The sequence below is a fragment of the Myodes glareolus genome, chromosome 4 (assembly GCF_982192425.1).
Source record: "Myodes glareolus chromosome 4, mMyoGla1.1, whole genome shotgun sequence".
NCBI lineage: Eukaryota > Metazoa > Chordata > Mammalia > Rodentia > Cricetidae > Myodes > Myodes glareolus.
The window spans coordinates 28,291,061-28,304,386 of NC_142029.1; the positions used below are offsets into that span (position 1 = coordinate 28,291,061).

General features: G+C 45.5%; 1 protein-coding gene across 4 annotated transcripts in view; it reads left to right on the forward strand.

Moving 5' to 3' along the window:
* The window catches only part of Rora (RAR related orphan receptor A), a 193,973-nt gene that overhangs the window by 144,365 nt on the left and 36,282 nt on the right, over positions 1 to 13,326 (forward strand). For all 4 annotated transcript variants that reach the window (XM_085689279.2, XM_087905355.1, XM_085689282.2 and 1 more), the window contains exon 2: positions 10,470 to 10,555. Coding sequence is in view for 3 of the 4 variants with exons in the window: in XM_087905355.1 (XP_087761481.1) it covers positions 10,470 to 10,555 (86 nt within the window). In the remaining variant the exon portion in view is untranslated. The remainder of the gene's footprint in view (positions 1 to 10,469; positions 10,556 to 13,326) is intronic.

The window sequence follows — 13,326 nt, forward strand, 5'->3', positions numbered from 1 at the left end:
CTATGGTCTTACAGTCTTTTTATTGAGACAGGGTCTTACATAGCTTAGCTGGCCTTGAGCTTGCTATGTAATGGAGAATAACCTTGAACTTCTGATCCCCCTGCCTCCACTTCCCAAGCTCTAGGCTTATACGGATGTGCCACCATACCCAGTCTCTGCAGTGCTGGGGATGGAGCCCAGGGCTTCATGCAGGCTAGGCAAACATTCTGCTGACTGAGCTAGACCCCCACACACCCCAGCCTGTGATCTTATAGAGCTTAAAATCTGCACCTCTGCCTCTAGAAAGCCTTAACTCTTGCTTATGAGTTTTAACAACAACAAAAACAAGAAAAAAAAAACAGACACTTTTCTATCAGGCAAACCTCTACTCCCCGAGGAATTATAGAGAGACAGTGTGAAGGTGGAACACAGAGGTGGCCTCAGCTAGTCCTCTCCTTCATCCTCACCATTTACAATCTGTGGGCCTTCAAAGTTTAGTTCTCGTGGTTCTGTGTCCCATGATCATGTAAGTGGTGAATGGTGTCTTTCTAGTCTCCTGTGGCTTGATGCAGAGGAAGGTAAATGCATTTTCAAGGCTTAAAGTTAGATGGGGTTTTTCCCCCCAACTTTTCATCATGAGGCCAGGGTTTATTTGGTTGGAGCATGTTTCCTACCTGACATCATCTGCTGTACAGGGCGCAGCCGCTGCTCTCCGAAACCACTCGAGGTCACGGAAAGAAAAAGCGGGCTTCTTTGCTGGGTACACTTGCGTGACTTAACCTGAATTCTGGTGACTTTGACCCAGTTCCACACATCTTACTGCATCCATCTGGTTTTGGTGAGAGGAGGTCATGGAGAGTGGATAACTAGAATTAACAATCAATGGTTGACTTTTCAGGAGTGCCCTGAAGCAGACAGGCTGTTCAGAATTCTGTGCTCAGTGCACTCTGGTGCCATGTGTCAAGGACTCCAGGGGCCACACTCAGGAAGCCATAGGGCAAATAGGCTTAAACAAACATCCCAGTTATTATGAAACCCATTTCTATGCCCAGAGATTTGTGAAAAATTTTCCCCCATTTGTCCTTGGAGTTGAATCATCTGGCATATTCTTTTCATAGTATTATATGTAGACATTATTTAAGAAGCTTCCAGCTGGAAATACCACGGTTATAAAATGGATCTAGCTTGCTGTCTGCACGGGTGGAATGAGGGTGTGAGAACGGTGCTGCAATTGTACGAGGTGAGATGGTGTCACAGAATGCAGTCAGAGTCATCCTGATGGTTCTGACTGGGCAGAAGCTAGATCAGATCTCTAGATGGGGTTCGGTCTGTAAAGACACTCTTCTCTATGGCTGCGAAGAAACAGATTCTGAATGACGATGGCAAGCAACTGACCCCTCGCCCTCAGCTGGAAGGAAGGCTTAACCTAAATGTGGTGTGAGTGTTCTTGCTGGTGGTGGGGAAGAACGTGGTATCTAGAATAAGGTTGATCTCAGCAAAAGATTAGCTGCAGCTTCAGACAGGTGACATTTTGCATCTAGTATATAAGGGACGCCTATTTAAAACAAGCTGTCTGGAATCTCCCTTGAGCATAGAGTAACCAAGAAGTAAAATGATGGTATGACATTTAACCCCCACCAAGAGATTCAGCAGGAGTTATCTACATGTTCCTCATCCTGGAGTCCTAGAAAATCTTCAAGAACTATATACTGAAAAAAATATATGTGTATGTATGCATATATTTGATTCTAGAATCTTCTAGTTCATTAGAAAATCTTCAAAGAAGCTTCATTCCAGCTGGGAGTTTTGAGAGGGTATTTAGTGACTTTTTCTTAGACTCTGATTTCAGTTAACACCACAGATTCATAGCGAGAGATGTGTTCTGTGCTTGAAATGGATAAGATTTGGAGAAACAAGAAAAAGGGTTTGTATTTGTGACCTTAGTGACATCGTATGAGGGTGGGGGTTACTCAGCATTTGACTAGGTTCATGAGCAGAATGACGTCTTTCTTCTTGCTGGTCAAGTCATGTTGCTCAGGGTTTAGTTGGTAACTAGGGAGTTACCAAAAGAGGTTAAGGAGTCAGTTATTTTAAATTCAGACACTTTGTGTATGACTATGTAGATGGAGAATTCTAGAGAGACTAAAAATCAAAGCCTTCCCGTCTTCTCCTCCTTGGCAAGTATGATTCCATTCTCATTGGATAGAATGCCCCAACCTAGGGATGAGCAGGCTCATCTGGATTTGGCTTTTAGCAAAGACACAGATGCATCAGGGAATGGGAGTCAGTTTCTCAGGAAAACTTAATCAGGTTGAGATGGAAACACTACAGGGATTAATGTTCTGTCCCCATTGTCAGAACTACCCGCATCTTCACAGAAAACCACATGAGAAGCTGGGCCTGGCTTCCTTATTCTTCAGAGACTTCCTGCATACTCGGCTAGCTCAGCTTTCTCCGAATTCATCATAGGACATTCTGATCTACTGTTTTTACCTCTTCTCCACCGAAATTGCGCACAAAATAGTTGAAGTTTCAGATGTCCGATTGTACTTAGTTTTAACTATACTTTGTAATCTTTGTTGTTCGAGGTGTGTCTATGTGTATCTGTCTGTCTGATATGTCTGTCAGTCTGTGACTCTATGCATTTAATGAATTTTTACAGTTCTGTCTTTAAAATTATTTTTAAAAGCTGCTAAGCTTCAGGGGAAACCTCAGTGAGGGTGATATTTTTAAGAAGTGGCTTCATGGATTGAGGCTGTAGGCCCATCGCAGACTGCCTACCTGGCATGTACCACAAGGCCTGTGTTTGCTCCCCAACACCACACACACACACACACACACACACACACACACACACACACACACACCTTCATAACAGGTGAAATTTAAGTCTTCAAGGACAAGGGCACAGAAAAATATGGGTCTTTATTTCTTTGTAGCGTAATGAGGGGTGGGGTCATTTAAGTCAATTAAATAAATTAATACTGAACCTTGGGATGTCTGAGGATCACATGAACATACACTATGTTTACCAAGTAGGCGTCGTGGCATCTATGATGTTCCCAAATGACTGGTCTAGCCCTGTTTAAACAGTGTGGCTCAATGGCTTTGCTGTGACTTTCCCATCTGAAGGGCCTTTTTCTTTCAGGTGGAAACTATCAGAGCAGTGCCCAAACCCCTCAGTCCTCAAGAAATGAAGGGCTTGAAACATAACGTATGTCTGGTTCACAGGTACAAATTATAACACCATGTACTTTGATTCTTTGTGGTGAACCTGTTGTGGGCAGTGAGGGCATGGCGTCCCGGTCCTTGCCAACAGTGATATGCCAAGCTTCCCAAAGCTTCCTGTTTATATAGGTTTTTCATCTTCAAAGAGGGTTAAAGGCATTCATTTACCACCACAGCCTGGGAGGTAAGACGTATTCCCTTTTTATAGGTGGAGGAAGTATATATAGGTGTAAGTGACTTACCTGGGGCCACCCAGGGAGCCAAGTGTCGAGGACAGGTTGGCAGGGCTGGCACCACCTCTTCTTGGCTAGATGGTTCTGAAGTTCTTTCTCCCTAGTGTCATTTGTCATTGAGAGCTGCAGACCACTAGTGACAAATCCACAATATCTAATAAACCAGAACAGGAAAAAAGAGATACCATGTGTGTTTTATTCGTGTGTCTGTCTCTCTTGTCTGCCTGTATGAGTGTCTATGGAGCTCCAGGGTATTTAAACATGAAGGAGATTTCCTGTGACCCTCCCAAGGCTTCCTTCCCCATCTGTAGAATGGGAATGCTAACAGTTGTCTCCTACGGGGATGCTGTGCACATGGAAGTCAAAACGAGCTAATGAGGTCAAAAACTTTGAGAACCACACAGAGCTCTGTAACTCTCGGTTGTTATTCCTGCTGCCGGAAAATGACGAGGGGGCTGCTTATGGACTGGGTATTGAGGGGTAGGACTTTCCTAATTAAGGGTCTAATTGTTTTGGTGATGTGTGGCAATGATTTCAGTACTGTCGCGAAAGAATCCAAAATCAAGGGAAGAAAAGCTGTCTTCTTGGGGGGAAAGCGAGCATTCTGAGTAGCCTATATTTAGGAGACACAATGGTAAAACAAGTTGATTATGAGTTTTCTGAGAGTGCAGCTGGACCGTGGCATATGCCAGGGGCTGGGGAACTGAGCCACACTGTATTCCAAGTCACAGGTCCAGGGTTACAGGCTGCTCTCCTCCCACCAAGAAGATGAGAGTGCTCGGTGAACTTCAAGGGTGGGTTGGTCCTCCCAAGGCAGGAGGGATACAGTGGTCGCCACTGGGCTCCTGGCCTTCCCCTGTAGTACACTCAGGCCAAGCACTTGCTAAGTTGGAACACTGTGGATGAGGGCACCACTCGAAGGGCTGATTTGAACAATAAAATGAGCTCATCTGAGCAGACCAATCAGAAGAGGCGTCCTCAGCAGGACTCACAGGTCCAGCTGGACCGTGGACCTCTCCTTTCTCAGTTGGACTCCCCAGGCAAGGTGCAACCTGCACAACCAATTTTAGACGTCCTGAAACCAGAGGGACGAAGAATGCAGAAAGCTGAAGCTTCCAAAGGCATTGCAGGCAAGAAGGTGAAGACTCAGAGGCTGTGGGCCAGCAGCCTTGACACACAGGCCCAGCTACTGTGGACCACCGTGTGGGAGGCTGCAGGAGCCTCTGATGCCCCAGCAGCTTTCAACTGGGGATAAAATAAAATGACTAAGCCACAAAGGACTCGGCCATTTGACTGAAAATAAAATCAAATGCCTTAGGGTTTTTCTTTCTAATCTTTATTGGGTTTTTTTTTCTGCTTAGAGAAGTAATACATGCTGGTTGTAAAAAAAATCCAAATATTAGAGAAATATGTAACAGAGCAAGAAAAGTGTCCTCCACATGCTCAGCCTTCCAGAAAGAAAAACCGCCTCGACAGATTTATGCAAATCAGAGTTCCTTTTCCTAGCAGATCTTTGCCAACTTTTTTCTTAGGCAACACGAGCAAAATTGATTGACATCCACATGTGTGACAGATATAGTCTCATAGCTGTCCCCGTGGTTTGGCCCCTAACCACTTTCCCAGAAAGCCAAAAGTCACCCCAAACACGTAGTCCAATTCACCTAAGTGAATGACCCTGAGTTCAGTCACCAGCACCAGGTTAAAAAACTAGGTGTGGCAGCAAGAAGGAGACCAAGGATGCCTGGGCTTTAAGGTCTAGCCATATTGTTAAGTTCCAGGTTCAGCGAAAACCCTGATCTCAAAAAATGAGGTAGAGAGCCATGGAGGAAGATACCAATATGACCCTCTAGCCTCCACACGCACATGCATACATGTGTACGTGTGCCCATCCAAACACAGAGTATGGTGTGCAAATGAACTACAGTGAAAAAAGGATTGGCATGAGCTGGGTCTGTACGTGGGGCTCATTTCTTTTTCAATGAACCAATAGAAAACCCACCAACATCCCACCACTGTTTGGGCTACACAGTGCTGCTGCAGCTAAGTGATGGTGTGGGGGTGCCGCTGTGGCAGGCAGCACAAACTGCCCTTCACCATCCTCAGAAAATAAGCAGCTTTTCTCTATCCCCACTTCGCAAAGAGCTTAGCCGCCAGAGGAAAGAATTTCGTTCCCCTATACGGCGGGACTCCTTATCGACAGCAATAACAGCAGCTGGTAATTATCAAACGTGAAGTCTGAGAGCCAAGCAGTGGGTGCCTAAAGAGGACGCATGTGTGAACGACCGCGTGGCTGCCGCTCGTACGCTATACCAGTGACTCTTCAACTAGAAAGCTGAGACCAGAGGGGTTAACGAATTTGCCTAGGCTTAAGAATTGGTAAATCTGACGTCAGTCACTGGAAGGTCAAACATTCTGCCTGGAATTCGGCAAAAGGGAGACGGTAGCCCAAATTGGGAATGATAGTTTTCAGCTATGTGCTAGGCAGATAATTCTCAGAAGTGCTACTGACATGGTGCCTGTAGCAGGGACGCTTATCCAGATCGCTGAGAAGGTGTCAGCTGGTCTTCCATTGATTGTGTACCAAGTGCAAGCTCGGTTGTTCGGACAGTTTATCTTGGCAGGGCCATGTGATGAGAAACTGTGTGTGTGTCTAGGCACAAATGTTGCAGGACACACAGATGATGGTCAGAGGACAACTTGCAGGAGTCAGTTCTCCCCTTTGACCATGGGGCTCCCAGGGGCTGACTGAAGTCATCAGATTTGGTGTCGGAGGATTTGATCTCTGAGCCCCGTTGAAGGCCCCAGAGTCATGTTTGCTGTTAAGCAGTCTTTTCACCTATAGGAGGAACTGCTGATGGCTACTTCTCCTGTAGATTGAAAATTAAAAGTGAACTATGTATATGTGTGTGTGTGTGTAAAATGTATATATGCACATATATATTATGTGTGTATTAGTCTATGCATGCATGTGTATTATATATTATATGCATTGTATATTATATATACATATGTATGTATATTATATGTGTACATTTATATCATGCTAAGTGACCACCCAGCTCAAGGATCATGTGATCAGTTGGCTTCCTACTGGCACTTGTCAGCTCTAGAAATCTGCCTCTGCAAGTGTGGAGAGCCTGCCTGAATTACTCAGAGTGCACAAGAGCAAATTATTCAGGCAATAGGGCTGGGCGGCGGGGGTGGGAGGGAGTGGGCTTCAGTAAGATGGTTTTAGAACAAGATTGTTTGTTGAGAGGCTCATCTGGGACCACACAGCCACATCTGGCTCCCAGTGGCTTACTGCTTGATGTCACAGGCTGGGAGAAATGCATATGTGCTCCAGGTCAGTCTGTGGACTTGTGATTGTCAACCGTGGTGGTGTCTGACAGTGACCATGCTTTAGGATGCTGACCACGTTCATGTGTGGAGTAGATGAAGGAGCTAAGACACATCCTTTGTGTGGGAAGAGTATCATTCGGAGAAGACAGTGCTTCCTGGTTGAGAATAAAAAGGCTGAAGGGATTCTTATTCTTCTTGTTGACGTGAAAACTTAAGTTGGTGGGAGTCAGCCGCCATCCTTTTGAAATAGCTGGGAGGCACCGGCTATGATTTTCTTCTCTTTGATTCCTTTGATCCTGACAGTTGAGAGTAAACCTGGCTGGGGCTTCTGCATGCTGGGGCGGTTGAATGGGGACATAGGTTAGTGCCTTGTTCCCAGTTGCAAATGTTTGCTGGGGGAATGTCAACACATGTGATCAGATGACATTCAGAGGGCATGCGGTAGGCGCAGGTGGATTTTCATCACTCCCAAAGAGCACTCAGGGCTGAAATTATATTCTGAGATAAGACGGCCATGCAGGGGGTCAGCTAGCCGAACAGTTTAATCTGGCCCAATAAAATAGCTGAACCTTGCTCTGCAGAGACCCCTCCAGTCCCCACCAGTGAAGTTCCTGGAGAAGCTTGTTCTAATTCTGGTTCTTTAGCCTACATTGCCCACTGGGGCTAAGCACATCAGGATGGAACAAAGGTCTAGGGGAACGGCCCCATCTTGGAAAGAAAAGTGAGTCTACGTGAGCCCATTCATTCTTAGCCTTGTGGCCTCTGTGTGCACTTGTGCAATCAACTTGGGTTTGGATTGCCTTGAGATCTGAAAGACCTGAACTTATGCAAGACTGAAGACCAAGGGTGCCAAAGCCTGACGCAGCAATACCAGCCGCCTGAGTCTGTGCTGCCATTAGTTGCTTGTCCCCAGCCAGGCCACGAGCCGTTCCTAGGTGATGGTGTTAAGGCAGAAGTGATACTTCTAGGCCCTCCTATCGTGAGCACACCACCAGACCTCCCTGTATGTAACTAAAGCATGGCTGCGGCCCGTTATAAGCGTTTTGGGTGCTCTCGGAAGTCCCGCGTTCTGTTTAATCCTGGTCCACCCCAGAGCACAGCAGCAGCCCCCGGTCCCTACTTGATTCAGATAGGGCTACTTAGTCTCCCTAGAGAGCCTGGCCGGGATCCTCAGATTCTCATACAGAGCCAACAGGCAGGCTGAAGATGGTTTTGTTGTTTTGCATCTGTGTGAGTGCACATGTGTGCACGTGCACGCGAAGATCAGTGGTCCGTGGCGTGTGTCTTTCTTAACCACCTTCTACCTTATATATGGAGGAATGACCTTCCCCCCAGTACTCCATTTCAGCTGGTCTTGATGGTCGGCTTGCTCTGGGAACTCTCCTGTCTCTGCCTCCTAGCACTGGCATTAAAGCCTGACTGCCGTGCCCCCCCTAAGCATGTCGGTGGGTGCTGGAGATCTGCACACCAGTCCTCTGCTTGCTTGCAAGGTCTACCCGCTGGACCCCTGTGTCCTGAAGACGATTCTCCAAAGGCCCAGACTGAAAATGAGTAATGGTGCTCACTTGGCCTCAAGTGGTTCTGATGCTGGTTGACGCTGGGATGGCGGGTGGGGGTAAAGAGGTCTGCTCGTGTCATCTCAGTGATAGTTTGAAGTGGAGCAGGGGCAGAAGGCGGCTCCTGGTTGGCCGTCTTTACTTCACAGATAAATTCTGTTTAATAGGTGGCCTTAAAAGTGTCACGTAATTATTCTCTTCCTCCCAGGTTAGGGTGGAGGCAGCCAGTTCTCAGGGTAGACTAGCTCGTGCATGTAGGAAACCCCAGCTTGGAACTGTGTGGGCTGACAGCACTTTTTCCATGCCTTTCTCTCTGCCCTCTCTCTGAAAAGCACTGAGCATAACTCTGCCTGGTGCTGCGGACTGCCTTCCCCATGACTTTGGTGAGGATTTTGAAAGGAACACTCAATATGGGGCCTTCTGCTATATCTCTCGAGAATGTCAAACAAGGCAAGGTTGGAAATGGGGTTTTTATTAATACGGCTCTAAACATCCTAAGTTGCAGAAGCACCATTATGAGGCAGTAGGCCTCCAGATGATTTTGAGCAATCGCTGAATGTGGTCAGGAGAGGTGCCTCAGTGGTTAGGAGTGCTTGCTGCTCTTTCAAAAGTGCCTGAAGTGGGTCCCTAGCGCCTGTGACAACTCCCCCTCTAGGGCGCCTGATGCCCTCTTCTGGCCTCTATAGACACTGCTGCAAATCTTGGCCGAACAAGCATGGGGTGCAGTGCTGAAAAAATACATAGGGAAAGGACCCTCCTGCTAGAATTGCTGAAGCCGCCAGCACACATGTGTTAATCTTCTTGGAAGGGGGATAGCAGACGGCATAGCTTATGATGAGTTTTAATCCAGGAACCTCGTGTATTTGGCTATGGCATTCCATCTGATTGCAAAGTCAGTGGTTACAGAAAATATCCCTGAATATGACATTTTAGTAGAAGAAAATAGGCCGTGTGTGTGTGTGTGTGTGTGTGTGTGTGTGTGTATGGATGGGACCATTGCTCTGTGGAAGGCACAAAGCTGCCTAGCCAAATACCTGTATAAATGAAATTGACTAGGGCACTTGCTATTCTATCTGCATGTATAACTTGGCAGAGAGTGTGCCGTGGTGATATCCAATGGTGAAAACTGTGGAATGTAAAGGTTGCACAACGGAACATTCTAGGTCATCATCATCATTGCAGATCAGCCTTTGTCTCCTTGATTCCACAAAAAACAAATCCTATTTAAGAGATGAGTTAAATATGGAATTTTTTTGCCCATGTATTCTATTCTATATATTTCGGTTCTCAATTCTGCTTTTTCTGACTCTACTGGAAATGCAGTGTGTTTATTTAGAGATGAATAGATGCCTAACCAGGACTTAGAACTTTGGTGTCATTTCTTAATCGTTTGGCTTCTCAGAGGCACGCAGCTTTGAATAATCAATTGCTTAAAAATACATGCATGCTGCACCAAAAAAAAATCAATTTCCATCATAAAAAAATCAGAAGCAACTCCTCCTGTTTGGCAAAATTCATCATTATTAAATTCAGGCAGGATATTAACTTTATGGCTGAAAGGTTTGGCTGTACAAAGATGAACTAATTTTGAACACATGGCAACTACATTAATTCTCTTAAAGGATGAATGAGGAGCCCTTCCTATCATACGTAACTTATTAATATTTTGAATTGAATCATTTTCCTAAGTAGACCTGACTTTTTGGGGATGTATTTTTCTCTACAAGTCAAGAGCCACATGCTCAGCCAAGACAGATTTATGACCTTTTAAAAATAATGATGGAAAATGAGATGGGGTGGGAGGGGACAGATTTTAGTATCTGCTTTGCTCTGAGACCTAAACTGCGAACTCTCCGGTTCTGGAAGCCTTTGAAATGCTGATTCCAGCCTTCTTGTGGGCTCTTAAACACCTTCTCAAATGACCCATTTTAATAACCCGAAAGCTATTATATAACGAGCAGCCATAATTTAGTCCAGGGCTCTAGGGGGACCCTCACAGTTCAGCAATGAATAGTTAATGCAGGATAATGTTTAGTAGGTTATTAGTTTTCACTATACAAATGCTGATCGGGGAACGCTTTTATAAGGTGTTTAAAAGAAAATGTAATTAACTGGTTGCATGCTTCTGTTGCAGCTCAAATTGAAATTATTCCATGCAAGATCTGTGGAGACAAATCGTCAGGAATCCATTATGGTGTCATTACGTGTGAAGGCTGCAAGGTAAGCTGTTTTAATTGTTGTTGTTGTTTCTATTCCTGTTACGGGGCATCTTTGCCATTTCTATTTTTTACTTCCAGTCTGCCTAAAAATTCAACTCCCTGAGCTTCTGAGTGATGATGACAGGGTGGGGTCAGTACCGTGATGTCCAGTTATAATTACTGCAGCTACACCTCCTTCAACCTGCCAGGACAGACAGCAAGGGAACAGAGCCCATCACACTGATGAGCTCCCTCTGGGGCTGGGGGGACAGCTCCGTTGGTCATAGCCTTCCATGTGCAGGAAGGAGGACTTGAATTCAAATCCCTGCTGCCTCTGGGAGAAATCCAAGAATGGCCACTCGTACCTGTTTCCCAAGCTTTCTGGAGCAGAGATCCCAGAAGCTGACTGGCCAGCTCACCTAGCTATAACAGTGATGCCCAGGTTCAGTGTGAGACCCTGTCTCAAGGGAATAAGGTAGGGGCTACAGAAGAGGACACTGACATCCTATTCTGGCCTCCATTGGTGCAGGTTCACGCACAGAGACACAAGAGACCTCTGGTTGCCCTATCACTGGGTTTATGAGGTAATATTTCCATTAAGTTTCACATGGATGTGACTGAGTCTTTCTGTTGGTATCAGGTCTTAGTACACCTGGCCAAATTATTTGCCCACATCGTTTGGGACACATCTCAACCTTTGATTGACTCAGCTTCATCTGTGGAGTAGCTGTGAGACTTGCCCTTCCTACCTGTTAGGATCAGTCCAAGAATAGGAGGTGCTTTTAAATAAAAGCCTGATATTATTGCTACAGTGACCGGTTGTATGCTGTGACCATGGGGCAGGGGACATGGAACAGGCTCACTATAAGAATAGAAGACAGAGGTGCTTAGTCACCCCAGGACCACGCCCCCAAATGTATTCAAATTACCACTGATTGAGATTTAAATTCTTCTTTGTGTATGGGAAGAGTTTGAAGACTGGGTTAAAGCAGCACAAAATGAGTAGGAGAAATGTTACCTGATGCAAACAGCCTAGGAGACAACTACAACCAGACCCAAATTAGTCCATAGGCTTTTTAAGATTGAGGGGTTAAAAAAAAAATTGTGGTTTTTTTTTTTTTGGTTTGTATTCATTTAGTGAAAGCAAGAATGTATTGTGTCATAAAGCAGAAAATCACCTGCAGCCATACATACATAATGGGGGAGACTAGCCTCATAATTTTTAAAATTCTTTCTCTCACTGTTAATCATAATATTGTTTGCTGATTTACATATATAGACCACAGGTTAGTGAAGATGGATTTTTTTTTTTCTAATTATTGCACAAACCTATTTGGGAAGTGGCGGGCAGGTGCCGTGGCATGCATGTGGAGGGCAGAGGATGACTTGCTGAAGTCAGTCTGCTCTTTCGAGAGCATGTGGGTCCTAGGAGCTCAGGTCGTCACTACTGGTGACAAGTCCCTCTACCCGCTATGCCACCTCACCGGCCCAAAGCTTGGGACTCTTGCACATCACCAAATCCCTTTGTATTTTAAAAGCCACCCACCTTTGAGAAGTGGGGAACTTGTTACTTGAGGGGAATTTTGAATTATTCATCTGTGTGGTAAAGGCCTCATGGTACTCATGGATTTATTAAAAAAAAATTTTTTTTCTTTCTTAATTTGGCCTCTCTGAAGTAAATTCTTGTAAAAATAAAATACTTGGGGCTGGAGAAAAGGCTTAGTGGGTAGCACCACTTGTTTTGTAAGTGTGAGGACCTAGCATCTATATTTTAAAAACTAAATTGATGCGTGTGGCTGTGTACTGCAACCCTGGGCAGAAGCAGGCAGATCCTGAGGGCTCACTGACCAGCCTCTCCCCGAAACCGTGAGACTCAAGTTCAGTGAGGGGGAGGGGGGGTCTCTGTTTCAGGCAATAAGAGAAACAGAGAAAGACTCCCCACCCCCATTGTCTTCCTCTGGCCTCTGCATCTCTCTCTCTCTCTCTCTCTCTCTCTCTCTCTCTCTCTCTCTCTCTCTCTCTCTCTCAGGCAATAAGAGAAACAGAGAAAGACTCCCCACCCCCATTATCCTCCTGGCCTCTGCATCTCTCTTTCTCTCTCTCTCTCTCTCTCTCTCTCTCTCTCTCTCTCTCTCTCACACACACACACACACACACACACACACACATGAAAAGAAAGTTGAAATGCTAACCTAGCTATGCAAACGACCTGTGACCACTGCCAACTGCAAACTCTGTGTCTCCAAATCTATGTTCTTGGAAGAGGCACCAGGTCCTCTCCCATCCCTACGGTATCTCTCATCCCTACAGCACCTCCAAGCCCTACAGCGTTTGCTCTGTCCTGGTCCTCAGTAGATCTGACTTTCATTTATGGCGTATCACCCAGGTGTTTAGACCACCTACGTCTTTCCATTCTGCCCAAGAAGCTCAACACTGTCTCTGAGTCTGTCTGCTGTGCCCCTGTGGTTCTATGTGTTGAACGGATATGCAATATCTGGAAATATGAAATTCAGGGGTAGGGTAGGAGTGACTTGTGTACTATGCCTTAGCAATTTGAAAGGCTCACTAATAACCAATTATTCAGTGAATCCTGAATTGACAGAGTGCCCATGCATTTACACATGCACACACATTTAAAGGGCCAGTGTTTATTCTGGAGAAGATAAATACAAACAGTAAGGTGAACAATTAAGATCCTATGATTGTCTAGAATCCCTTCCAGATCTTGTCCGTGTGATACCTCCATGCTAAAATGGCTTTCCGCTGTTGGTTCTGATCCTCTACTCCACAATG